At 40.2% G+C, this 26391-nt stretch overlaps 1 protein-coding gene across 1 annotated transcript; it reads left to right on the plus strand.

The window, feature by feature from the left end:
• Positions 1-787: 787 nt before the first annotated feature.
• UBE2J1 (ubiquitin conjugating enzyme E2 J1) lies at positions 788-26132 on the plus strand. Its single transcript, XM_026511822.4, has 8 exons — positions 788-974; positions 8078-8151; positions 9086-9217; positions 12525-12609; positions 12886-12991; positions 16066-16195; positions 17428-17547; positions 23248-26132. The coding sequence occupies exons 1-8, from the start codon at positions 944-946 to the stop codon at positions 23524-23526; spliced, it is 957 nt and encodes a 318-aa protein (XP_026367607.1). The 5' UTR covers positions 788-943; the 3' UTR covers positions 23527-26132.
• Positions 26133-26391: the final 259 nt, after the last annotated feature.

A 26391-nucleotide genomic window follows, 5' to 3' on the forward strand; every position in this document is an offset into this window, starting at 1 on the left:
TACTGTGTCCTTTGAGGTTGTATGCTTTCCCCCAAATTCAGTGTAATTCCTTCAGTTTTATATGACAAGTTATAATTCTTTTTTTTCAATCCCCCACAATGCTTAAGTGTCGTGCACCTAATCACATTACTAAAAAAAAATGTTATAAAAATCCTACTCAATGTCCTTAGCACTGGATTTTCTCTTCCGTATTTAACTGTCTTTACCCCACCAGCTCCTGGACCCCAAACAAAGCTGCCCACACCCCCGCCGTGCGGCGCGCGGGCGGCCAGCGCCCGGGCCCCCTGGACTCTCAGGCCCGGGGGTCCCGGAGCCCGCCGGCAGCGAGTAGGCCCGGGCCGCTTCCGGCCGCGCCGTTCCTCGCTAATACCCGCGAGCGCCGGGGGGACCCGGCCCGGCAAAAGGTCGGCTTCCGCGGGGCCCGGCCGAGAGGAAGACGAGGGCGCCGCCCGCTTTTGCAGATCCCGGAGCGACCTTCGCGGGGGCCGGCGGGGGCCGGCGGGGACCGCGCGGCGACGGGCGCCGGAGCTGACCGACCGCCACGAAGCGACCGCCACGTCAGGGCAACTTCACAAAACCCGGGCGAGGGCGGGTGACGCAGAGCCGGCGGCCGCGGCGGGGTTGGGCCCGCGGCCAGACGAGGAGGCTGACCTCCAGCCCGGGGGCCCGGTTCAGCGACGCCCCGGCCGGCGCCGGCGCCTGCCCGGCCCTCAGGGAGGCGGGGGGAGCCGCGGAGGAGGCGGCGCCATCGCGAAGCCCGCGCCCCGCCCGCACGCTCACCCCCATCCCTCCCGCCCGCAGTCCGGGCCGGGGCTGGGCGGCGTCTGCGGAGGCTCCCTCGGCCTGGCCCAATTGGCCCGAGCCGCGCTGACGCCCGGGCCGCTGCGGCGCGGAAAGGTGGAGGCGGCGGGCCGGGAGGCCAGAGCCGGGACAGCGATCCGCCATGGAGACCCGCTACAACCTGAAGAGTCCGGGTGAGCAGGGCCGGAGGCGGCGGGCGGCGCCGCCGGGTGGGCCGGGGAGGGTGGAGTGACCCTGGGCTCCCGGGCCCGGCGCTGCGGTTCCCTCGCGTCCGCCGCCTCTCGCGGCTCGGCTTCGGGGTTTCGCGCTCTACGCGAGACCGCCGCCTGCCGGAATGGTGCAGGCCGCAGGGCGTCCGGGCGGGCACCGGCCGTCAGTCCTGGGGACCGGCCAGTTCCCCGCAGCACCCGGACTTTCCCTTTCCGCATCTTGCTCTCGTAGTGCTGGGTCCTAACTCATCCCTGGGAACAGGTGTAAAGGTGATGTCCGTGGGTAGTAGTTAACAGTCCCTTGCGGTACCTGAGCACAGACCGTCGTTATCCCTTCGTCGCTGCCACCGGACTTTTATTAGCTGTTTGACTCACTTGCATGTGAGCATTTGGTTGTTTAAATATTCCATTTGCAGCATTTGGGGCGAATGGAATTACAGACCTAGAGGAAATATACTGTGCTAAACCAGCTAACCAAAGACTAAGAAAACTAGTTAGATGAGCCGTGTACTTTAGAGCTAACCATGATTTTTGCCAAGACGACTAGCATGATATATATCTATATTCAGTCATAGAGACTTCCTGTATTTGGTGCCGCTGCTTCATTCACAGAACAGCCCAAACAATCCTAGCTTCAAGTTCTTTTCTGGTGCATTATAAAGATGCAAGAAAAGTAAGCAGCTCTTTCATATTAAGGCAGGCTGGAAATGAATCACTAGGTTCTGTAAATGGTATTTATTCCATCTGTACCTTGATAAATTTGTTAGGAGGGAGAAACTCCACAGTTCAGCTCTAAGTGATAATCCTAGAATATTAGTGATGGTTTAACTGAATATTGCTGCTGCTTATTTTTTCCTTCCAAGAAAGCATCTTTTCAGTAGGAATCACCAAGATTACCATTCTTATGGAAAGAGCTGACATTGTAAATCTTTGATTTTTAAAAAAAAAAGATGTAGAAACCTCAGAAAAGTCTGAGGCTATTGATTGAACCGAGCGCCGTTAACTTGAGTGCTCTCAGGCTGAGAAATGTTCTTAGGTGACCAAGTGTGTAGAATGGGTCATAACATTTGGGGGGTCCATAGACCCCTTTAAAAACCTGGTGAAAGCTATGGGCTTTCCAAGAAATGCATTTATACAATTCAACTTCAGTGGGATAAGGAAGCCCCCCCCCCAACACACACACCCTGCCCATCTCTTAAGAACACTGGGGGAAAGAAGGAAAGTAAAAGAGGGAAAGAAAACCTTAGGTTTAGGGTTAGATGGCAGAATGCTTAAATTGTTTAGATTGTGGTAGATTTAAATAAAACTACGTGGGTAAAAATGTATGGTGACTCCTTGGTCACATGGTACCAAGTTCCTTAGGACAGCGGAGGTACTTAGTGGAATGCCCAGAGAATAATGCAAATATAAATAATACTGCAGTTTGGAATGGAGAACTGGTGGGTCCCAAGACATTGTTGTTACAGCACATTGCTCGGTTTCGATAGATTATGAAAAGCTTTCAGAGTTCTCCGGAATTTTGTACATTTCCAAAGTATATGATCTGTCAGCTGGCTGAGCTTTGGTCAATATGCTTCTGTGTTATAAATTGCTTCCTCTTTTTGGTATCATTTCCTCAAAGGTGTTGTTGTTGTTCTATAGGAGGTGATTTTTTAAAATGTTTGTTTGTTTGTTCTGTTACTGTGTGGACCATTTGGAGTTCATGGTGAAGGTGGGTTAGATGATATATGGGGCTTACGAGAAGTGCTAGGAGGCATGGTGAAAATGCTTCCTTCCTTTGTTTTATTCTCTGTCATATGATACTTTTAGAGTAATGCATATGTGGAAAAAAATGGTTAAAAGCACTGCACAATGTAAGAGATAGAACCCTTTCTCTGTAATGTGCAGTTGTCTTAGAGGTATGGATGGTACAATTAAGAGAATACACATACAGGTTAAGGGCCAGTGTGCTAGCATGTGGATAGTAATTCATTTTGTAAGTGGGAAAACTTATTTCTTTGCGATTTTTTCTGGAACGGACTTGTGGTTGTGGGCAGAGCTCCGTATGAAGCCACCTCAGAAGCCTCTGACTTAGTCTATCAGTAGTTGCTCTGCATCAAGCTCCCTGGTGCCTTTCTGGGACTGCTCTGGCCGAGATGGTAGGGTCTCAAAGTACAAAGTAGGGAGACCTAGGTATAAAGAACCTCTTGTGGCAGCTTTCTTCAGAAGGGCCTATGGGTGTGTTTAGCAGGTGATTGGTGTCTAAGAGATAGATGTAAACATTTATCTGTTCAGCCACTATTGTCAGCAGAGCCAGCAAAATAAAACAAAACAAAACGGATTTGATCACTCCTCAAATTGAAAATTTTTCAGTAGCTTTCTAATAGCTGTGGATAAAGTTCAAAGTAAAGTATTTAGCTTGGCCTTACAGGGCTGTTCACGATTCCATCCTCGCCTTTCTCACCAACCTATTATCCTACAGCTGTGCTCCTTTGCCTTTTTTTTTTTTTTCTTCTCCTTTGTATTTTTGCCCTGTATCCATCTTGCCCAAGTGACTGTCCAGATGGAGCTGCTCTTCTCACCTGTATGCCTTGGTCCCTATTGGAACCTCTGCTTGGAGTGGCTTCCCTTTAATCCGTCGGAAATTCCCATTCTTCATGCTTCTTTAAGGTCGAGCCTTGTCCAGCTACCCTGGGCAGACTATTAGGTGGACGATAAGGTAGTCCCTGTATTTGTGCGCACGTAGTCAGCGTTGGTACTGTAATTGTTTGCATCGCTTTCTCACTATGAGCTTTCTGAAGGCAAGAAGTCTCCGTCACTCAGACATTCTTTAAATGTTTGTTGAATGGGTACATTTATAGGGTCTTTCTGGGCAGAAACACTAGTCCTTAAACATTTGCTTAAGTGCCTTCACTATGGGAGCAGGAAGAGGCACTTGGGGAGCAGACATTGGGTTCATATCCTCAATATACCTGCCTCCTGCATTTTCCCTATGCTTTGGAGACTGCTTATATTAAGATATCTGCTTTCCGAGAGAAATTAGATACGTGAGAGACAGTGACCTGTAAAAGCTCTCTTTAGCTAGAGCTTTGTCTCCAAAGCCCAGTGTAAGCCTAGTGAGGCAGAGCCTGGGCGTGGGAAGATGCCCATGCAGCCTAGAGCCTGGATCTAGAGGGATCAAGTGGCCTCCATAAAAAAGAACAAGAGCAGGCGTGCAGGTGCTCCCCACTTCTTTCCCTTCCCTGGCACATCTTATCTCACCATAGTAGAAGAATTCCTTGAATAACCATGCAAAGAGATAAGAGAGGAGATGATCAGAAAAAGTTTTTAACTATGTGATAGCAAGAGATGGAGGAGTATCAGGAGTGGCAGACTATGCCCCAGCCCCAGTTCCAGGCATTGTTTCGAAACTTGACTATTCCATAGCAGTAATACTTCTCCTTGGGAACAAGAGAGCTATGCCATGAGGCCAGCTACATATGCTCACTGCCTGGTTTTGAACCAGGGAGAGAGCCTTATAGCCCAATCTGTTTCTGACCTTAGTAACTTGTGATGGGGGAAGGGGAGAGGGGGAAGGAAAGGAGAATTATATGAAGAAATTATTGACTCCCATTCAATAGGTACAAACACTGAAAAAGAATAAAATTCAATGATTTATTTAAGGATTTAGAGCTACAAAATGTCAGAGCCAGAAGTTTAATGCAGCCTGATTCAGAATCCATTTTCTTTTGCACTAAGGCGGTTATAATATATATAATTTCAAGAAAAAAAGATCATGGAAACAGTAGACTAATATTACCTTCTGTTTGGCTGCATGGCTTTAGCTCTCATGTGGTATGTGCCTGTGTGGCCTATGAACTAAAAAATCAGCGTGTTTAGTTGTTGAGCAAACGATTGTGCCTTTAAATACATTCTTAAATCAATTCTGACCCTTTCTTACATCTCTCATAATGTCCAGGTACTACGGGTGTTTATTTTTTTCTCTCCTATTGAACTGGGAGAAGGGCAGAGAAAATGGGGTAAGGGGATGGAATGACATAAAATCTGACTTCTTCAGCTTAATCATTCAGCCAGCTGATGAGGAATGAGGGAAAAATAACCTCTATGGCATTTTTGATTGCCGACGGCAGCCAAATAAATTAACTTCATAACAGCTTCCATGATTTTATTTATATCTAATAATATTAATTTGAAAGAATGATATTTTTGTGTGGCTTTAAACCAGGGTTTTTCCATCTTTGTTCCATGGGACCCTTCAATAGACTAGGTTGAAGGGGATAAACAGCTTGAAGGTCCTTCCATGCTGGCTTCTTCAACCAAAATAGCTCTGTTACCTCTTTTACATATTGAGGTTCTCATTAAGCTTTTTTTTTAAAAAAAGGATTTTATCTTATTGTCAAGTAAGTTTGAAAACCATTGCCTTTCATCAGATGCTTGGAAAGAGATTTTTGGAGGGGTGATGGTAAAATTCAATTAAATTAATATTTGAGTGCTTACTGTGTGCTAAGCCCCGAGGAGCCTGAGTGAAGTAAATTGTTTAGCAGGAAAGACTGGTGTTAAGTAATTACGAATGAGATAAACTTTATAAATGATAAAATACAGAGTGTTATGAGGGCTTACAGCAAGGGGGCTCAATCTAATTTCTAGGGTAGTGGCTTCCAAACCTGACTGACCCTTAGAATTCCTTGGAGAGTATTTCTGGTCTCCACTCCGCTCCAGGACGCCTTAGAAATGTTAATCTGTGCAGGTGGGAATCTCTAATCATTCCTCAGCGTGTACAAGGGAAGGTGTCAGGGAGACCTTCCTGAGGAAGTTGCTTAAAGCCAATCTAGATGAGACAGGGAGTGGGACTGGGAATAGTATTGCAAGCTGAGGAGCATGGTAAGTGCTCGATTAGAAACATAGAGGTAGGGGCTCCTGGGTGGCTCAGTGGGTTAAGCAGCTGCCTTCGCTCAGGTCATGATCCTGGGGTCCTGGGATTGAGCCCTGCGTTGGGCTCCACGCCCAGTGGGGAGTCGGCTTCTCCTTCTTCCTCAGACCCTCCCCCTGCTTGTGCTCTCCTGCCGCTGCTCTCTCTCTTTCTCAAATGAATAATTAAATTTAAAAAAAAGAAACATACAGGTACTTATTGAGACACATTACCCCCCATGTTCCACACACGAGGCTTTGTTCAATTCTTTGACTCCCCCAACACCTGCCCCAAGACTACAAGCTCCTTGGTAACCAAAACTATATTTTATTTTGGTTGTAGCTGTAACATCTAGTATATATACTCAATAAATAGTTGATGTTCAAATATTTTGACCAAGTGAACAAAGTCTGCACTACGCCTATAGGGACCTAGTTCAGTGTAGGAGATGGAAAAGAATTAGTAATTATGGAATACCATGGTGACTTAACCTTTTCCCCCCACTTAGGACCCCTTGATTAATGTGAAATTTTATGCAGAAGTCCTGATACACACTGAACTGTTCGGTTGTATGTGTGTGTGAAGTGTTCTCAGTTAACCTCTTTCCCTGTAACATTCCAATCTATACGTCCATATATTTTACTGTTATTGTTTCCTCTGCCTATTCATACCCGTGCATAATTCCCACTGTCTTTCTTTCAGATGTCAGTACCTGACCCCTTTTCTCTAATGTCAGCTCTCAGGTTAGGTGCCCACCTGGTACGTACTTCTCTCTAGCACATATGGAACTACAGCAGTTGTTTTTCAAGCAGAGTTTTGGGGAGCCTTGGGCTACCTGGTTTTCTCCTGGCTTTGCTCTCTACACTAGTATCCTAACATTTTTAGCACCTAAAACTTGAGGTGAGAGGGGCTGGGATCAAAGGATTGATCTTTGAGAGCCAGTAGGGAAGGAAAGAGGGTACAGATACAGAGAGGATTCTTGGTTGTGATAAGCTGCCAGTAGTCATTAATCATGGAAGGAAAAGGCCCATTAACTCCAGGAGGTGGAAGAAGAATAAGACGAGGAGTAAACAGGTGTGAAATAGTCTTGGGGTGCTAGTTGGAGTGGGCTGGTGGGCTTACCAGAGAAATTCAGGAGCATTAGGTGGCATTGTGTCCCAATGGAGATTGTGGATCATAACTCTATCAGTGTGCCTGCCTCTGTGACTCCCCCCACCCCCCTTTCAGTAATGCTCAGCTGTTTGGGTATAGATACCAAATAAGAAGAGGGTTGGGTTGGGTCAGCTAGCATTGCATTTTATTAGGGGATTATGAAAAAACTCCTAAGAGCCAAGTGTGTGGATAAAGAGGGAAGTGAATATAGGTGTAGGTAGGCATAGAAAATTATGGGGTCTGTGGATTGGAAGTTTTAATTAAGCTGAAGAGTCATTTCAAAAAGGAATTCAAGGGGCACCTGGCGGGCTCAGGCAGTAGAGCATGAGACTCTTGATCTCAGGGTCATGAGCTCAAGCCCCACATTGGGTATGGAACCTACCAAAAAAAAAAAAAAAAAAAAAGGAATTCTGTTAGAACAGTGGAGATTCAGTGACCTCTGGGGACACCCATTTATATTAATACAAGATAGTGGGTGGAAATTCCCAAGAGGTGGAGGATGTGGGGGGGGGTCTCCTGTTCATGAGCATGAATTCCAGAGGGCACATTTTTGTTAATATAGACATATTAACAAGATAGAGTTGGACGGCCTGTGTTAGAATCCCAGCTGTCATTTACTAGCTTTGTGACCTTGGACAAGCTACATAATCTCTCCATGTTTCAATTTCTTTGTCTGGAAAATGGGAATAAAAATAGTACCTATCTCATAGCATTGTTTTGAGGATTCCATGAGTTAATGTTTGAGTGCTAGCACATAGGAAACATATGTAGGTACTTATTAAATAAAAATAGTACTGCCCTAAATATTTAATTTAATATATATTTCTTCTAATGCCTAGCTACCATGCCCTTCCCCTCTCCAGTTAATACTATTACCTCATAATTAAACTTTCACCATATACTCAGTTGAACTATCCCTCTACAACTTTTTATTGAAGTAGGAACTTTTTCATTAGGTTTGTAAATCTGTGCTAATCTCTTGGAAAAGTGAATTTTAAATGTCTTTATCTTATGAATTTTATTTTAGCTGTTAAGCGTTTAATGAAAGAAGCAGCAGAATTGAAGGACCCAACAGATCATTACCATGCACAGCCATTAGAGGTTAGTTTCCATCTTTTATATGGATGTTAATACTTTAATATTTTAAATGAATTCCTTAAAATTGTTTTTTCATTGCTTTGAGTCATTACAGATATGTTTGGTGTGGTTTATTGATGTATTTTACTCCCTGTATTTTCTTAGTATTTATTTCATTAGCCATTCAGAATCCTACATAGCAAATTTCCATTCTCCATAAAATGGTCTCAGATGCTAGATTGGTTTTAGGTTTTGAGTATGAGGGAGGGAGGGGTAATGGAAAGAACCCCAAACTCTTTATAGTTTGGATGACCTGGCCCCTTGAAGGGACTCCTGCAGCTAGTCTGGACTTTTTGCACAAACATTTCTATTTCTTTTCAGTCTTTTCATCTGTAGAAGGAGGGTATTTAAATGTGCTCAGTCTGGTTTCCATGATAATAATGAAAATACAGTATGTGCAAATATTTTGCACACTGTAAACTGTAAAGTACTTGGGGACTCTAAGGTGATGTTGATAGCATATTTATTAATATTACTGACTACTTAAAAATAAACAAGTTCTTAAGCATCTATGAGGGATAATTTTTTAAAGTTTGTTAAAGTAATCTACATTTACAGCAATTATTTGATTATATAATAATTATCACTAATTAGTATTCAAGGATTAATTTAACTTAATTAAATCTGTAATCTAATTTATGAATATATAACAATGCTCAGCTGTTTTTAAATGCATTTGTTTAAAAAAGATTTTAGCTCTCGTGGGACATGAAAACTAGATTAAATAGCTTTTATTTATAACTTTTATACTTTAGATATTTTGTGTATTAGAAACTATTCTAGTAATAATGTGAAACATTTAATATTTCTCACCCAGGAATATTTCTGGTACTCGTTAATAAAGATGATCAAACGTTTTAATGTTATTGATTCCTTGCTGGTTATTGCTTTTGTTCAGGATAACCTTTTTGAATGGCACTTCACAGTTAGAGGGCCCCCAGATTCTGATTTTGATGGAGGAGTTTATCATGGACGAATAGTACTGCCCCCAGAATATCCCATGAAGCCACCGAGCATTATTCTTTTAACGGTAAGAATTCTTGGCTTTTTGGAATGCTTGTGGTTTAACTCTTCATGGTGACTGCAAAGCATGGTTAGCATACTCATTTTCATTAAGAAACATAGGGTGCTTGGGTGGCTCAGTTGTTAAGCGTCTGCCTTCAGCCCAGGTCATGATCCCAGAGTCCTGGAATTGAGCCCCACATCGGGCTCCCGGCTCGGCAGGAAGCCTGCTTCTCCCTCTCCCACTCCCCCTGCTTGTGTTCCCTCTCTCACTGTGTCTCTCTCTGTCAAATAAATAAAATCTTAAAAAAAAAAAAAGGAAAGCAAGCAAGCAAGCAGAACGTTGTTATAATTTTGTCTTTGGGGACCAGGACTTGATAGTACAGTCTTTTCCCCAAAAAATAATTCCTAGGAATTATCGATGCTGATGAACGCACAGTTGCCATAGTGTGGTTGATAGGATTCAAGGAATTAGTGGATACAAAGTGCTAGGCACAGTGTCTGGCACTTGGTAAGTACTCAGGAAAAGGTAGTTAATGTTATTATATCTCTTACATCGTCATCTTCAACTTCTCACCTTTCTTATATTCTTTTCCTCAGTTTCCTTATTTTTACGTACGGCTCTGAAAATAAGAACTGTCACAGGGTTCTCAATAAATGTTAGTTACATTATTACTATTTATATCTTAGAATTTCTGTCTTCACATATTTTACCTCCATGTGAAGGAAAACTGTTGATCCAGTTTTCTCTTTTTTTCCTGGGATGTTGTTCCTTCAGAGTAAATTCTTCTCTTACTTATTAAGCTCTCCTTTAATTTGCAAGTATGTCTAATTATCCTCTAACCTTGAAAAAAGCAAAACAAAACACAAAAGCCTTTCTGTATCTGTATCTCTCCTACCTCTTTAAGCTGTTGTCCTATTTCCTCTTTGATAACTTCAAGACATCCTTCCCCTAGTTTAGCCTGTTGCAGGCTGATTCCACATGCTTACTACAGCAGTCTCAGAGACCAGTTTGAGAAATTGCATTGCCTCTTCTCAGTCCTCATCCCGGACCATCTGAGTTAAATATCTGACACACATGGAGGAGCAAATGGTGAAACAAAAGGTATTCATCAATACGTACTAAACTAAAGCTGCTTTTACTTAGATTTAGTGAGTGGAAAGAACATTAGTTTCAGAGCCAATAGACCTGGATTCTGACCACTGCTCTTTCCATTACACCAGGCAGGTTGCGTAATCTTTTTGAAATTCAGTTTTCTTATCTGTCAAGGGTTGTGTATGGTAAATACAATCACAATATAAAGTTCCTAGCATGTAAAATTTTGTCCTTAACAATTATTAGGTGATGTCGAGAATTGTTAATACCGGCAGTAGGACTGGAGCAGGGTCCTGGAGGGACCCTACTATGTTAGGAGTCACTTTTTAGTTGCTAGATCATGGGGAGAGCCAAGTGGTCCAGGGGATGGGGCTGGTGCATGGGGAAACGGATGGGGGGTGGGTAGTTGGGGCAGCAGCTGTTAACCAACAAGTACAGAAATATTTTAGTAGTTAACCAATGTATGGTCATGGTTAGCACACTGTCTGAGAATCAGCCCTGCCTTCCTGATTTTCAATATTTGATCTTTCTGGTTCACTTCCTCTATTTTGAAAAGTCTTCTCTAATCTTCATTCAGCAAATATTTATTAAACATATGTCATGCATCATGGGGCTCGGTCAGTTAAGCGTCTGACTCTTGATTTCAGCTCAGGTCGTGATCTTAGGGTCATGAGACTGAGCCCTGTGTCAGGCTCCATGCTCAGTGCAGAGTTTGCTTGTCCCTTTCCTTCCCCCTCTGCCCCCCCAATCTCTCTAAAAATGAATAAACAAAATCTTAAAAAAAACCATATGTCATGCACCTTGTAGGTGTGGCAGAGAACAAGTCAAATTCTCTGGCTCCGTGGAGCCTATATTCTAACTTCATGCCTCTTCTTCCTTTCCCTTCCTCTGAGTATGGATATTCTGTAAGTTCACACATCAGCTATTTTCTCTTATTTCTATGAAATGGTTTCTCCGGTCACCTCTGTGAAGTCGGATACCAAACACGTGTATCTTCTTCTGACGTCAGCGTGTCTGTATTTCTGCCTGTCTGCTGTACGTCATCAACAGCTCTTCTCCCAAGACAACAGATCCATGTCCCAAACAGAAATCGTTACCTCTGATCTGTCTCTTTTGTATTCCTGTCTTATGAAATTGCATCATCCTTAGGAAAATCACTCCTGTCTCAGAGCCTCCTGCACCAATGTCTAGTTAGGTGACACCAGGTCCTCAGGTTTTTCCTAGCCTCTGCATGTCTTCTCTTTTAGATCCTTCACGGAGCCTAGCCCAGTACTGTACTCAGAGGAGGACATCAGGACATTATCATATGTCATTTATTTAGATTTCAGAAAGGTGCTACAGCTTCTTTTTTTTTTTTTCAGGGTTTATTTATTTATTTTTAATGTTTTTTTTATTACATTATGTTAGTCACCATACAGTACATCCCTGGTTTCTGATGGAAAGCTCGATGATTCATTAGTTGCGTATACCACCCAGTGCACCATGCAATACGTGCCCTCCTCACTACCCATCACCAGTCTATCCCATTCCCCCACTCCCTCCCCTCTGAGGCCCTCAGTTTGTTTCTCATAGTCCATAGTCTCTCATGCTTCATTGCCCCTTCTGATTACCCCCCCTTCTTTATCCCTTTCTTCCCCTATCGATCTTCCTAGTTCTTATGTTCCATAGATGAGAGAAACCATATGATAATTGTCTTTCTCTGCTTGACTTATTTCACTTAGCATTTTCTCCTCCAGTGCCATCCATGTTGTAGCAAATGTTGAGAACTCGTTCTTTCTGATAGCTGAGTAATATTCCATTGTATATATGGACCACAGCTTCTTAATCCAGTCATCTGTTGAAGGGCATCTCGGCTCCTTCCACGATTTAGCTATTGTGGACAATGCTGCTATGAACATTGGGGTGCATATGGCCCTTCTCTTCACTACGTCTGTATCTTTGGGGTAAATACCCAGTAGTGCAATGGCTGGGTCATAGGGTAGCTCAATTTTTAACTTTTTAAGGGACCTCCCCACTGTTTTCCAGAGTGGCTGGTGCTACAGCTTCTAAAAACGGCTTTTATTCGTTTACAAGTATTTGTGGAGCGGCTGTAAGAAGACAAAAATCTGTGTCCCCTTGGAGATTATATTCTTTTAAAGTTTTCTTTTAAAATTATTTATTTATAAAATATGTTTAATCTTACAAAGTATAAAACATTAAACATATATACAGTTTTTAAAACACCTTATTCATCCCTAAGGCTAACGGGCGGTTTGAAGTAGGCAAGAAAATCTGCTTGAGCATCTCAGGACATCACCCTGAAACTTGGCAGCCTTCCTGGAGTAGTGAGTATTAGTTTAAAGTGAATATACGTCTTCTATAACTCTCATCAGTTCCTCATTAGAAACTATAACACCTTCTTGAGACTGTTTGGATAATTAATTTGATGTTACTGAATAAAGAATAAAAATTCTTACCTTGTCTCAATTTTTGCCGTCATTTTAATAAAATCACCCTACCTAGACCTCTTCAGTGAAAACCTGTGTGTCTTTTTTCCTTTCCAGAGTAAACCCAGTTCCTTTTACAAAACAACTTAGATTGATGTTTACTTTTTATTTCAGTAAGAACAGCATTACTAGCCATCATTGGGTTTATGCCAACAAAAGGAGAGGGGGCCATAGGTTCTCTAGATTACACACCAGAGGAAAGAAGAGCACTTGCCAAAAAGTAAGTTTTGCATTTCTTTCTTTGTTAAGATTTAAATACTATTCTGGGTAGTGACCGTTAGGAGATGGGCTCTGTCTCTTACTTTGTGAGTTACCTTGGTTACAGGATCTAGTCTAGTTTTGCTATTTTAGAATTTCATTTGTGGCAGTTTACTACTCAGGGGTGGCCAGAGTCTAAAGAATTGATTTCATGCTGTCTAGTTTTAGAAAGTAGTTGGTAATATCAACGGCAGTGAGAGGTACTCTCTCTGAGAAAACAGTTCTAGTCATTTGTCTCTACGTGGGCAGCATTCCAGACGGAAAAAACAAAAACAAAACAAAACCCCCCAAAACCCAACGCAGTTGTTTATATGTAGCTTTCCATAAGAATAAAAACTTCTTAAGGGTAGGGAGGGACAGTCCGCTTTATCCATCTTTGCATCTGCAGTATCAGGCTCAAAGCAAATGCTCAATAAATGATCCAGAATAAAGTAAAGGAGATTTTCTTTATCAAGTTATGGTTTCCTAGTGGTATTTCCATCTCGTTTTTTTCAGATGCGTTCTGTCTCTATAACCCAGATTAGTCATCTGATTCAGGGTAGCCTCTCCTTTGAGTAGTGCAAAGACTAATTCCCGCTCTCTTTTTTTAAGAACAACTTCTAACCCAGTTTATTTTTAAATCAGTGTGCATAGGGAAGAGACCTTATAAGAAATCCTATCGAGAGGCTTTCCAATCCTAGAATACTAGACCCAACCCTCAGCAAATGTTGAAGATTCCAAAATTGCAGTGAGGTGAGGAGAACGAGTATTTAAAAGTACTTACGTCCTGTAATTCTTGATCTTGGTCGTTTTCCTGCTTTGGACTCTACTGTCTACCGCCTCTCAGACACATTACGTTAATTAAATGATGGTATTTCCTACCTTAGCATAGCCCAGAACACGTCCTCTGTAGATGTTTGTTAAATCAAATAGATCTTAGTGTCTGAAAGATTTGATAGACTCTTGGATTTCATCAACAACTTTTCTTTTTAAACCTTATTTCCAGGTTCTGGGGACATACCCTACTGCAGCTGTTGTTCACAAATTCTATAATATGTACTTCGAATATATAGCATTTGTTTTTACTTGATTTTCTTTGTTGGCTTTCTATCCTGATACTTTTATCCAGTTCATTTCATGTATAAGGAAAAAAAGAACTTTGTTTATTTGTTCTAGACTTCCCAGTGTAAATAATCTAGGTTCTTAGTCTATGATAGAGGCTTTTTAAAAAACATGGTCTTGCATTCATCCATGGTAGCATATTGTCCTTGTGGATAAACTAATATGTTAAAAATTAACCTTCCCCTTTAAGTTTCATCTGACTTTTCAGTTAAAAGTGGACATTTTTTAATGCAAATAATTTGGATACAGCTGACTCTCAAAAGGATATGGATAGCAGTGCTGCTTCTGGTGAAACAAAAATAGTCAGCAACAAGTACAAGTTAATACTACTTTTACATTTATTTTGTTCACATGAAGTTGTTTAATAAATTTAAATAGCGGGGCGCCTGGGTGGCGTAGTTGTTAAGTGTCTGCCTTCGGCTCAGGGCGTGATCCCGGTGTTATGGGATCGAGCCCCACATCAGGCTCCTCCGCTATGAGCCTGCTTCTTCCTCTCCCACTCCCCCTGCTTGTGTTCCCTCTCTCGCTGGCTGTGTCTATCTCTGTCAAATAAATAATAAAATAAATAAATAAAATCTTTAAAAAAGCATGTTCTTAAAGACCGAAGGCTTTTATTTTATTGATGAAAGTACAATAAAACAATTTTTAAAAAGTTCAGCAATGAAACAATATATCCTTCTATATATTATACATATTTATTTCCACTCATACAAATCCTCAGCACTCTTGTGGACTTCAGGACACTTTTGGCTATATCTGGAATACAAAGGGAAAAACGAAAATATAGAAAAATAAATCTTGGGAAGTCTAGTTAACAGATTTATCTTTAGTCTACTTAATATAATGAGTGATAAATTTCAGAGTCTTTGGATTTTATATGAGTTCTCTGTCTTTCAAGTTACAGTGCTATTTTGTTATTTTTATGTTTTTCCAAGTTTGTATTTAAATTCCAGCTAGTTAACATACAGTGCAATATTAGTTTCAGTTGTAGAATTCAGTGGTTCATCACTTATGTCCAGTGCTTGTCACAAGTGCGCTCCTTAATCCCCATAACCTGTTTAACTGGACCCACCTCTGGCATGCTCCCCCACCACACACACTTCCCCTCTGGTAACCCTCAGTTTGTTCTCTGTAGTTCAGAGTCTGTTACTGGTTTGCCTCTCTCTCTCCCCCCACCCCTAACTTGTTTCTTTTGTTTCTTAAATTCCACATGTGGGTAGAATGATATGCTATTTGTCTTTCTCTGACTGACTTATTTCACTTTGCATAAGTTATACTGCTATTTAGATAAATAGGATTGGTGAATTTTTTCCTAGAAATATCTGAAAATTCTATTTTTGGTGGCTTCTTTACTGTTTTATGTATGTTTCAGCTAAAACATAATTCAAACTTTATAGTGACTTTTTTCCACAGGGTCAACATAGTTTTGTTATGTGTGATCTTGGGGACAGTGTAGTTAGACATTTTATATATTTTGTTGTACAGATGTAAAGCTTAGTTTTCTTTAGATAGTATGTTGGAAAAAAGTGGAAACTAGCCCTGGATTTTTTTTTTTTAACTTTACATTTTTAGAAATTGAGATATAACTGACTTCAGTTTTTGTTGTTTTGTTTTGTTTTTAAGTTTTATTTATTTAAGTAATCTCCACACCCTACGTGGGGCTTGAACTCACGACCCTGAGATCAAGAGTTGCATGCTTTTCCACCTGAGCTAGCCAGGCACCCCAACATGAATTTTTTTTTAACACCAACCTAACTTGTATATTTGTCTCAGAACTATAATATTGTCATAATTGTCTAATTTACATGTAGATGAATATGATATGGAATTATCCAGGGTTCTTTTATTTTGAATTGAATCATTCGGTATTTGAGTGTCTTGAATTAACATTCAAGTATTTGATTTATACGCATTAAAAAAATTATTTCCTACCAGATCACAGGATTTCTGTTGTGAGGGATGTGGCTGTGCCATGAAGGATGTCCTGTTGCCTTTAAAATCTGGAAGTGATTCAAGCCAAGCTGACCAAGAAGCCAAGGAACTAGCAAGACAAATCAGTTTTAAGGTACCCTAAATTTGTAAATAAATTCTATGTGACCCTTTTGTTTACTGCCAAATTCTGGATAGAAAGTAAAGCAATATAGTTCTGTTGCAATAAGGTTTTACAAATAATTTTTTCTTATTATGAAACTAATCATATACATTCCCAAAGGCAGTCCAGCATAGTGATTAAGAGCTTGGACTCTGGTATGCAGTTCTGGGGTTCAGATCCCAGCTTTGCTCTTTATTAGTCGTAGGATATCAGACATATTACTTAGCCACTCTGTACCTTTTCCTCATCTGTGAATAATAATGTTACTTATCTTGTAGGATTCTTATGAGGATTGAGTGAGTTAATACTCACTTAAATGTATTGTATTTAGAACTGTCCCTGATACTTAATAAATTTTAGCTCTTATTATAGAAAGTATAGTAATTTAGAAGAAAATAACAATTGTACATAATCCCATCCCCCCAAGATAACTGCTGTTAATATTTTGGCATATCTCCCTTATATCCTTTTTTCCCACATTTGTCTTATTCAAACATAGAGTTACTTCTGGAATTTAATGAGCTCTATTAAAAAATGTCAACCTGCATTAAGCAACATGCTACCTCCTCCCTGTTCACCTGTCTTACATCCTGTCTGTCCTTTCATATCCAGTTCTTGCGAGAAATTTTTCCTTCTGTTCATTGTGTTGCCTGGAAGAGGAGGTGCTTAATAAGTATTGGTTATTTTTTTCCTTCTGAGGATTCCTATTGTACTTAAAATTGCTTTCCTGAAAATCATAGGGCCAGATGCGTTTTGTACATCAGATTTTCGCATTTTAGAAAATACCAAACATACACCGTATTTTAGTACCCGCAGTGCAATCTGGGGCAGTACCCCATAATCAAGTCTATTATTCCCTCAGCAAACCTGGGAATATTTACACTAATGTGGGATAAAGACTGTCAGTAATCTCACATGTCACACTTCACCTGGAAATTGAAAAAAATTAATTTGGATTTGTGGATTATGAACCATGGGTGTTAGTTTTGTCTCTCACCAAGTAACAGTTCCTTGAGAACAGGTTTTGTCTGTGCTTCTTCCTGAAACACCTAGCACAGTCTTAGACACGTGAGTGCTCAATGTTTAACTGATTGATAGTTGATATTAAATTAGCAATTAAAATAAGTCCAAAAGAGGATGAATAGGTGTGGCTTATTCTGTACATTTCCTGTTGTAACACTGCTCTTGGGTGTACCTTTTTATAGGCAGAAGTCAATTCATCTGGAAAGACTATCGCTGAGCCGGACTTAAACCACTCTTTTTCACTAAATGATTTACAGGATGAGATACCTACAACATTCCAGGGGGCTACGGCCAGTACCTCGGTATGGCTCTTGTCTTTTACATATGTGTATGCCTATATCATTATCATTATCTGCAGTAGGAGGAGGAGGAGGTCTCTAGATGAAATATCTGAATATTTTGATTCTCCTGACAGTTGGACTCCAGCCCACCTCTCCCTCTAATGAGTCATATTATCTTAAGCAAATTATTCATACTTTTTGGGCCTTCTTTCTTGTTAAATAGGGTTGAACTAAATAATTTTTAGGTCCTGTCATCTCTCCAGAATTCTGTGATTTCTCTGAAAAGTTAGTTACAGTATAGCACTACACTCTGAATAAAACCAAATGTACATACATTAGCCACTTTCTAAATAGGCACTGTTTCTTTGGCAGGTTTGATAAGTTGCATTCAGGCACTCAGTTAATGAAGGACTAGAGCCAAAGTTTTGCCTCAGACCTGGTCTGCCCAGTACTGTAGCCACTAGCCACATGGAGCTATCTAAATTTATATTTAAATTATTCAAAATTAAATCTAAAGTTCAGTTCCTCAGTCACACTGGCCACATTTCAAGTAATCCATAGCCACCTGTGGCTGGTGGCTGCCATAATGGACAGCGAAGATATCGAACATTATCGTCTCAGAAAGTTCTATTGGACAGTGCTGCCTTGCACATAGTAAGTGTCCAATAAATCATTGTTGAATGAAAAAGTAAGTGAATACTATGTGTCTTGTTAGTTCTGCCCTGACCTATTGTCTAAATATTGGGGGGTATAGGTCATCAGAGTTTGATTAAGAAAATGTGACTGGGTAGTTGCTAAATAGAACTATCGAGGAAAAACATTGATTTCCTTTCTGTATATAAGAAAACATGTCTTTTTGGTAACAGACTGGTTGAGTAGCTACATTTTTTCCCCCTCTTCAGTTTTAGAGAGGATTTTAAAGGGTCAGGAAAGTTGAAGTAGAAGCTGGCAAATACAGATTTGCCCTTTCCTCAGCAATAACTTACTATAAAGTGGAACTGAATAGTCCTGAGTGGTGGTTCTCTCCTTTTCAGAGAGTGAGATGGGCAGAGACGTAGGTAGCAGAGCGAAGGGGAGAGGGTGTGCCGGAGCAAGTACTTGGAGGACTGGAGATGGAGGTATAAGGAGAAAGTGAATGCTGAGAGTTAATCGGTTTCACATGATCTGCGTGTAATTTTATGAATCGCAGAGGGATATTATGAATTAATTTTAGTCAGTATATATTTTACCTTGAAATATTAAAAAAAGTCAGTTTACTTTTCACCTTTAGAATTCTAATTTTTTATTTTATTTTATAGTTTTTTAAAAAATAGAACCATCCCATGGTTCCAGACAGGAGGGTGGTTCTCTTTTTTCACCTGTAAGGACAGCCTCCTGATACTCGTGATGTATTTCAATCTGTCTTCAGTCTCCTAAATCTATGTTAAGTTCCCCCTATTGCATATTGCAGTTATACTTATTCTACTTGTAATTTATTTTATCATTAATTATTTATTGTCTATCTTCCCAGCATATCTGTTCCTTGAGGATCAGAGCTGTCTTTCTGTTGCACTGTATCCGCAGTGCCTGGCCTTCTGCCTTGTATATAGTTGGTGGTCAATACATATTTGTTGATTGAATAAATCAATCTTAGGATTGGCACTTTAAAAACATATTAGAAATACAGGCAAAGAAATCAAGAAGTTTAAGTAAATTACATTGCACAACCAATAATATTATTACAGTGGTATTTTCCATTTTGGTTTGGTTTGATTTCTTTTGTTTTAATTTTTATCATTACAGTATAGTTGATATACAATGTTCCAATAGTTTCAGGTGTGCACTTTGATTTTAAAGTACATAAAACTTAAAATTTTTTCATAGATACAGGTAATTGATACCAATTCTGGTTAAAACACCGAGAAGTAATCAATTGTTACAGTTGCAAGTTAAGCTTTTAGTTACATTTACATACAGATTATCTCAGAGTATGATGATATAATTTGATCACCATGGAAGTAAATGAAACTTGGTTTTGGCTAGGGGGGGCTGCTTCACATGCAAGTGTAATATAAATTCACAAATGTTATACATCAAATCCCAGATAAGCCATGTTTTTTTAGCCTTGAGGGGGCGAGAGATTGCCCAAAGTCTAAATACAGCAGATAATATCAGGCCATCTGTTGCTTTTTGATGCAGATTTTTTTAGCTGTGTAGAAATGGGGAAAATACTGATGGTAGTTTTGTGGTCTTCCAGTCTGTTAGATTTTTTCCCTCTTCCTAGGGATTGAGGTCCTGAATGAGCCATTCCATTTTGTATTAAAAAGCAAACACAAAACTCCTTCACGGATGCTGGTTATTCTAGATTATTATAGGAAAATTTATATGTATTACAAGGGAATTATTTGTGACTGTTGGTTTTTTAAAATTAATTAAATTAAATACACATGTCATATACTTCTACCTTCCCAAAAATGATTGCTTCATCTTAACTAAGGAAACGGAAACTGGTATGACTTAAGTCTTCATTCAGTGATAGGTGTATTTGGACAAGTTTAGGTCAACAGCAAAAAGATAGAAGTCCTACCACCAATCATACATACCATTTTGAAAATGTTAAAGCCAGCTTCATGTGAACTGCCAGAATTTTGTCCAGTTAGTCCTTAAACTCCAAGCAGTCTAGGTTTTTCTGAGTCTATAACCTTGGGGTTGTTATCATTTTCTCTTGATGGGATTGTTTTAAATAGGAAAAGTTCTAGAATTTTATGGTATCTCAGCACTAGTCGATAATAGTAATATATTATCAAGAAGGCATCTGAAATACAGGAATCTAATTAAAGCAGTATGTCCCTTGAGTATTTCCATTAAGTGCATGTACTAAAATATCATCTAAAGTCAGTGTTTTAAGGGATGGTTGTTCTAAATATTTTTTTTAAAGATTTTATGTATTTATTTTAGAGAGAGAGAGTGGGTGTGTGTGGGAGGTGGGGGAGGGACAGAGGGAGAGGCAGAGAATCTGAAGGAGATGCCTCCCCATGGGTGGGCAGATCTCAGGCCCTGAGATCATGACCTAAGGTGCAACCACGAGTCGGCCCCTCAACTGGCTGAGCCACCCACACGCCCCTAAAATATGTTAATTATACTAACAGGGGTCTGAAAAACTCTCCTAAGTAATGACTTTTTAAAAATCTAAATCAGGGCGCCTGGGTGGCTCAATCGTTAAGCACGTCTGCCTTCGGCTCAGGGCGTGATCCCAGAGACCTGGGATCGAGTCCCACATCAGGTTCCTCTGCTGGGAGCCTGCTTCTTCCTCTCCCACTCCCCCTGCTTGTGTTCCTTCTCTCGGTGGCTGTCTCTCTCTGTCAAATAAAAAAATAAAATCTCTTTAAAAAAATTAAAAAAAAAAATCTAAATCAGTGGGGCGCCTGGGTGGTGCAGTAGGTTAAGTGATGGACTCTTGGCTTTGGCTCAGTTCCTGACCTCAGGGTCGTGAGATCAAGCCCCAAGTAGGGCTCAGCGCTCAGCCAGAGTCTGCTTGAGAGTCTCTCCCTTTGCCCCTCCACCCTGCATCTGCATGCACGCTCGCTCTCTCAAATAAATAAATCTTAAAAAAAAAAACCCTAAATCTAGTGTCTCCAATGGGGTATATTAACAGTAACGGTATTACTATTAACTAGCATTTAATCAGCAGTTGTATATCCTAAGCACTTTATATCGTTACTCCTTTTAATCCTTACAACTACAGACTTGGATATTATCCTCACAGTACAGATGAAGGAGCTGAGTCTTAGGTTGAATAATTTGCTTAGGGCCCTGCATCTCCAAAGTGGTAGAGCCAGCCTAGTAATGACAGGGCTCCCTGTTTTAGTCAGGTATATGGGCATTGTATTCTCCCCTCAAACTACTGGGAAAAATAACATGTATAAAATAAAATCTTTAAGCCGAATCAATCTCTTGTGCTGGTTTCTGGATTGATGGCACCTTCATGTTTTTCCTTAAGAGCCTTCCTTGTAGGCCTTGAGCACTTTTGCCGCCTCAGACCCTTCTAGCTTCTTGGCTGAGCTGTCAGAAGAGTGGGAGATTTCAGATGCAGTGTTGCTGCATCAGCTGCTACAACGCAGCTCAGCCCGATGAGGGTTGGTTAAGATCCTGTACGGTGCCCGTGACTGCGAGAGAGCTCATGAAGTGCTGCTGCTTTGTGAATTTGCTCCCTTCAGTGAGCTCCTTGTTCTGGGAGGCCTGCAGGTTGAAGTACCAAGTCCATGCAGCTCTGATTCAGTGTCAGCATTGACTTTTATTTTTAACTCAAAGTCAGTAGTTCCTTTTTTATCTCTGTGTTATGGGTCACTACATTTGAGTGCTTCCAAAGGACAGTTTTAAGAAACTCAGATTAGCCAGACCTTTTAATGTTGAAATGAGTATCAGATTTAAAATGTAATTTCCTCTGTAGGGTAACTTAGATCAGCAGTTTCTTCCCTAATGGTTATAGCTGTTGCCAGGACAAAGCCCATCCTCTTATCTTTTCGAAAAATTTAAGGGGTGCCTGGGTGGCTCAGTTGGTTAAGCCGCTGCCTTGGGCTCAGGTCATGATCCCAGGGTCCTGGGAGGGAGGCTGTTGGGCTCCCTGCTCAGTGGGGAATCTGCTTCTCCTTCTCCCTGCCCCCCCCACCCGTACTCTCTCTCTTTCTCAAATAAATAATACGGTCTTTAAAAAAATTATTTGAATTACATTATTTGATTTTTTCCCTTCTAAATATTGAAATTTTCTCTAATGGAAGGTATTTTAAATGTTTTATATTTACTCAGTTTTTAAAGTTATTCTGAAGGGTATTGGCTCTAATATAACCAGTTTAAGGTGTTTTCAAAAAAAGAATTAAAGTCCATTAGGTTATTAGAGGTAGAGTTAGGGGGTCTATATAAATAAAATGGAATTCATATTTTGTAGAGCTTTCTTATCTATAAACCGTATTTAAGATTTTGAGTCACGTGGTACCACATTGTGGTTATGCTTGACCAAGCAGTCAAGGTAGAAAGCATTGATACCTCACGCTTTGCGGGGCCAGCTAGTGTGCCCAAGTATGCTTTACGTACAGAAAGTAACACAATTCAAATACACAGTAAAGGGTTCTCCTCGACTTGTGCTCAATTCAGTTGACAGGAGTTATGAGAAAAAATAATCCTGGCTTGGAAACCACATCTAATTTTTATGACAGTACTGCTGTGAAGAACGTACGGTTTGCAGTTCTTCCGTGTGCTGTGTGATTGTCGGTGGAAGCATGTTGATGTGGTAAGATGATGTTGGAAGAGGCCTGGGTCATGAAAGGCGCACTGTTGAGAGTTAAACTTTTCGCCATTTAGTATGGCAATTTTTCAAGCCGAGAAGAAACCGGATTGCTTCCTTCCTTGGCTCTCCTGCAAGTGAGGTGCCCAGATGTTTAACAGGTATCGCTGGAGTTACACCGGAAGGAGAGGAGAAAGTCATCTATAGGGCAAATGGCTGAACTCTGTCCTTGTCTTATTTGTTGCTGATAAAGTCCTCCTCTGCCTGATGCGTACTCAGAATGAGTTGCGTTGTCGGCTTATTCAGGAGGGTAATTAGTTATGGCATTCAGATCATTCTTGGTAGTTTTGCCTTTAGTCATATTTTAGTGCTCTGAGGTTCTGTGTACTCGTGAATAGATAACAGCTACATATATACGTTTTCTTTGCCAATTTCAAACAAAATTTCCTTAAATTTCCTAGTATGGAGCCCAGAACCCCTCAGTAACATCCCTTCAACAGCCTGCTCAGCCCGTAGCTAAGAATACCTCCATGAGCCCTCGACAACGCCGAGCCCAGCAGCAGAGTCAAAGAAGGTCGTCCACTTCCCCAGATGTGATCCAGGGCCAGCAGCCAAGAGACAACCACACCGATCATGGCGGATCTGCTGTTCTGATTGTCATCTTGACTTTGGCATTGGCAGCTCTTATATTCCGACGAATATATCTGGCCAATGAGTACATATTTGACTTTGAGTTATAATATTGTTTTGTGTCTTAAGAGCTGTGACTCAACTGCTTCATTAAACGTTCTGCATTGGGTATAATCTAAGAATTGTTTACAAAAAGATTATTTTGTATTTACCCTTCATTCCTTTTTTGATCCTGATAAATTCAGTATAGAGACAGCTAGACTTTCAGACTGTGTCTGCTTAGTTTAAGGGACTGGGAGTTGAAGTTCCTTGTCTCACCATATGACCTGCTTTACAGAGAAATAACTTACTGTTGTTTCTCATGCCTCAGCTGCTTTTTATGTAAATTTGTGATACTTTTCTTCTGTATGACCCTTTGAAATTTTTGGATTAAAGAAGGTGTTTTAAGTTCCAGTGAGTATTACTAATTACTCAATACCGTTTATTGAGTACTCTGTTTCTGCTTATGTAGAATGATATAGGGGTAAGAGTTGAAAAGGGAAAGTAGAGCTCTTCAAGTAGCTTGCTGAGAATGTCATTCATAGGAGATATACTGGGATGCCCATTCTGTGACTTACTTTGTGTCCTAAATGTTGTTCAGTGAAAGTAACTATTTCAGTCAAACATTTATGAGGAAATGAGATTACATCTTTGTTATTGGATGTTATTTGGAGGGAATAATGCTTTGTAACCACTTTGATATGCTGTTATCCCCTTCTCTCCCAAATGCACACAAGATTTACAAAGAAAGAAAGGAAACAGTCTTCCATAAATCTTTTTTAAAGGAAAGAAGGGTCCACGCCAGGAAATCACTTGATTTTCTTCCAGAAATCAAATGGAAAGATCTTCAGATTTTAATGTTTGCTCTGCTTTGAATTTTATCTCTTTTGAAGGTATTATATGCCTAGCTTTGTAATCACTATAAATTTAATTATTCCAGGAATATGTATAATGTTGAAATATTTCATGTACCATTTTAATAGAAAAGTTCAGGGCCCAAGTAACAGTGATAGAAATTAGGAAAACCTTTACTTAGAATTGTCCACCTAATCAAAGCCCAAGAAATAATTTTCAGTGCGAAGTCAATATATAGGTTATGCTAGCTAGCTCCGTGGATTCTAGCAGAGAATTTCATCATCATAATGCCTGGTGAGAACATAGAATCACAGAAGAACATTGCCTTCAACACGTTCAGTAGCAGCATTGAGGGCACTCCTGAGAGTATTTGTTAATGAAGATTTAATTTTTAAATACAGGCAGTCCCCTGCTTTCAAATAGGTTTTCTAAAAGTGCATTTGTGAGTTACTTTTTTTTTTTTTTTTAACAACTCAGTGTTGTAAATGGCGTTCAGGTTCTAGACAAGTCCAAAAAGCTAGTCCGTAATGTATCTTGAACACTTTGGGGGATGGTGTTCATAAAGTCCTGAATGTAGTTTTAACTAACTGAAATTATGGGCAAGATAGAAACAATTTGTAAAATAGTATTAAAGGCAAATTTAATTTTTACTGCTGCTATGGACTTTGGTTCTGTTATCAGACACAATTTCTATTTTCATCTAATAGCCATCTTTCCTTTATGTCCATATCTAAAGTAAGAACATACTGTATACTATTATATAATACATAATTGTCTTAAACTTTAATAAATTAGCATTTTAAAAGTGTTTACAGATTGTTTCTGTTACATCTACAGCCGAAGTTGGTAAAGTCTTAAAAAAAGCTCAAGGACTTTATGAGGACCCCCTATGTCAGGAAAATTATAGGTGACCATTTTATAACTTTATTGCCATGAGAAAGCACAATCTGAAGTGTCGGTTTGGAACGCAAAATATTAGAGATATTGGTTCAGTGGTCTCCTAGCAAGAGGAGATAATGGGGAAGACCAGATAATGTTATCAGCTGAGAAGAAGAAAGTCCCCTGCTCTCAGCCTCTGCTGAGATTAATCGTGTGCTCTCTTCCTTCCACTTCCTCCACTTCCTCTCAGTCAAACCTGAGCCGGCCTCTGGACTATGTAGTCTTGTTACATGTTTCCATGGTGTGTACCAGTACTTTAAGATTGATTAAGCCAAGAAGATTTTGCACTGAGCTGGTCCTTCTCTGTCTGATTTGCCTCTCTTCCCTCCCCTATCAAATGACAGACCACCTTCTTGTTTGTGTTGGCATTTTTTAAGCACCCGATACACGTATCTGTAAGTGGCATATTTTTGTTCTTTCCCTTTCGGCTCACAGAGGCTACCTAAAAATCCTTAAGTTGTCAGCCAGGTCCCCATTGTGGAGTTGATGAGCAAAATCAATCTTTGGGGCTATTCGTACTTGAACATCACCCAAAGAGACTTCAGAAAACTGTTACTTTTTAAGCCCCAGTTTATCCCTTTAATTAGAGTGCAAGGACAAAACTAGGTGTGTGATCTGGTTGGTAAAAGCTTAGGACTCCTTCCCCCAGTCCTCAGATTTAGGTAATTCGTGGCTTTTTCTTTGACCAACAAAGCACATGACTACATAGCAAGGTAGTTAAAATAGCATGCTCGAAAAAAATAGATAATGTCTGTTTCCCCTGTAACTGTCGAAGCCAATGAAAGCTTTCAAATTTTATGTATTGTGGGGCTTTTATGTAGCACTTTATGTTTTCATGCTGCTTATTGTTTTATTCTACTGAAATAAATGAATTTCATCAAAATTCTCAATGAATTTTTTAAAAAAAACTTTAAAATTGTTAATCATTTTGACTATAGGAATATAATATTTCCTATTTCAGGAGAATAAGAAATCTTTTTTTATTTTTGGCTATGAATAAACTTTCTGGTATCTTGAGACCTCCCATTTTTGTAGACCAGAGTCTGTAAACAGGCGAACCTCACACTTCTGGACTTACTTGAGTAGAAATCTAGCCTGAAGTACTGAAAAACCTATACTGTTGCATTATTTGCAAGTAAGTA

This window comes from Ursus arctos, unplaced genomic scaffold, assembly GCF_023065955.2.
Source record: "Ursus arctos isolate Adak ecotype North America unplaced genomic scaffold, UrsArc2.0 scaffold_13, whole genome shotgun sequence".
In the NCBI taxonomy this organism is placed as follows: domain Eukaryota; kingdom Metazoa; phylum Chordata; class Mammalia; order Carnivora; family Ursidae; genus Ursus; species Ursus arctos.

Coding starts and splice junctions, on each gene's coding strand:
- UBE2J1 (XM_026511822.4), top strand. CDS start 944: ATGGAGACCCGCTACAACCTGAAGAGTCCGG. Junction 975..8,077: donor CTACAACCTGAAGAGTCCGG/GTGAGCAGGGCC, acceptor ATTTTATTTTAG/CTGTTAAGCGTTTAATGAAA. Junction 8,152..9,085: donor ACCATGCACAGCCATTAGAG/GTTAGTTTCCAT, acceptor GCTTTTGTTCAG/GATAACCTTTTTGAATGGCA.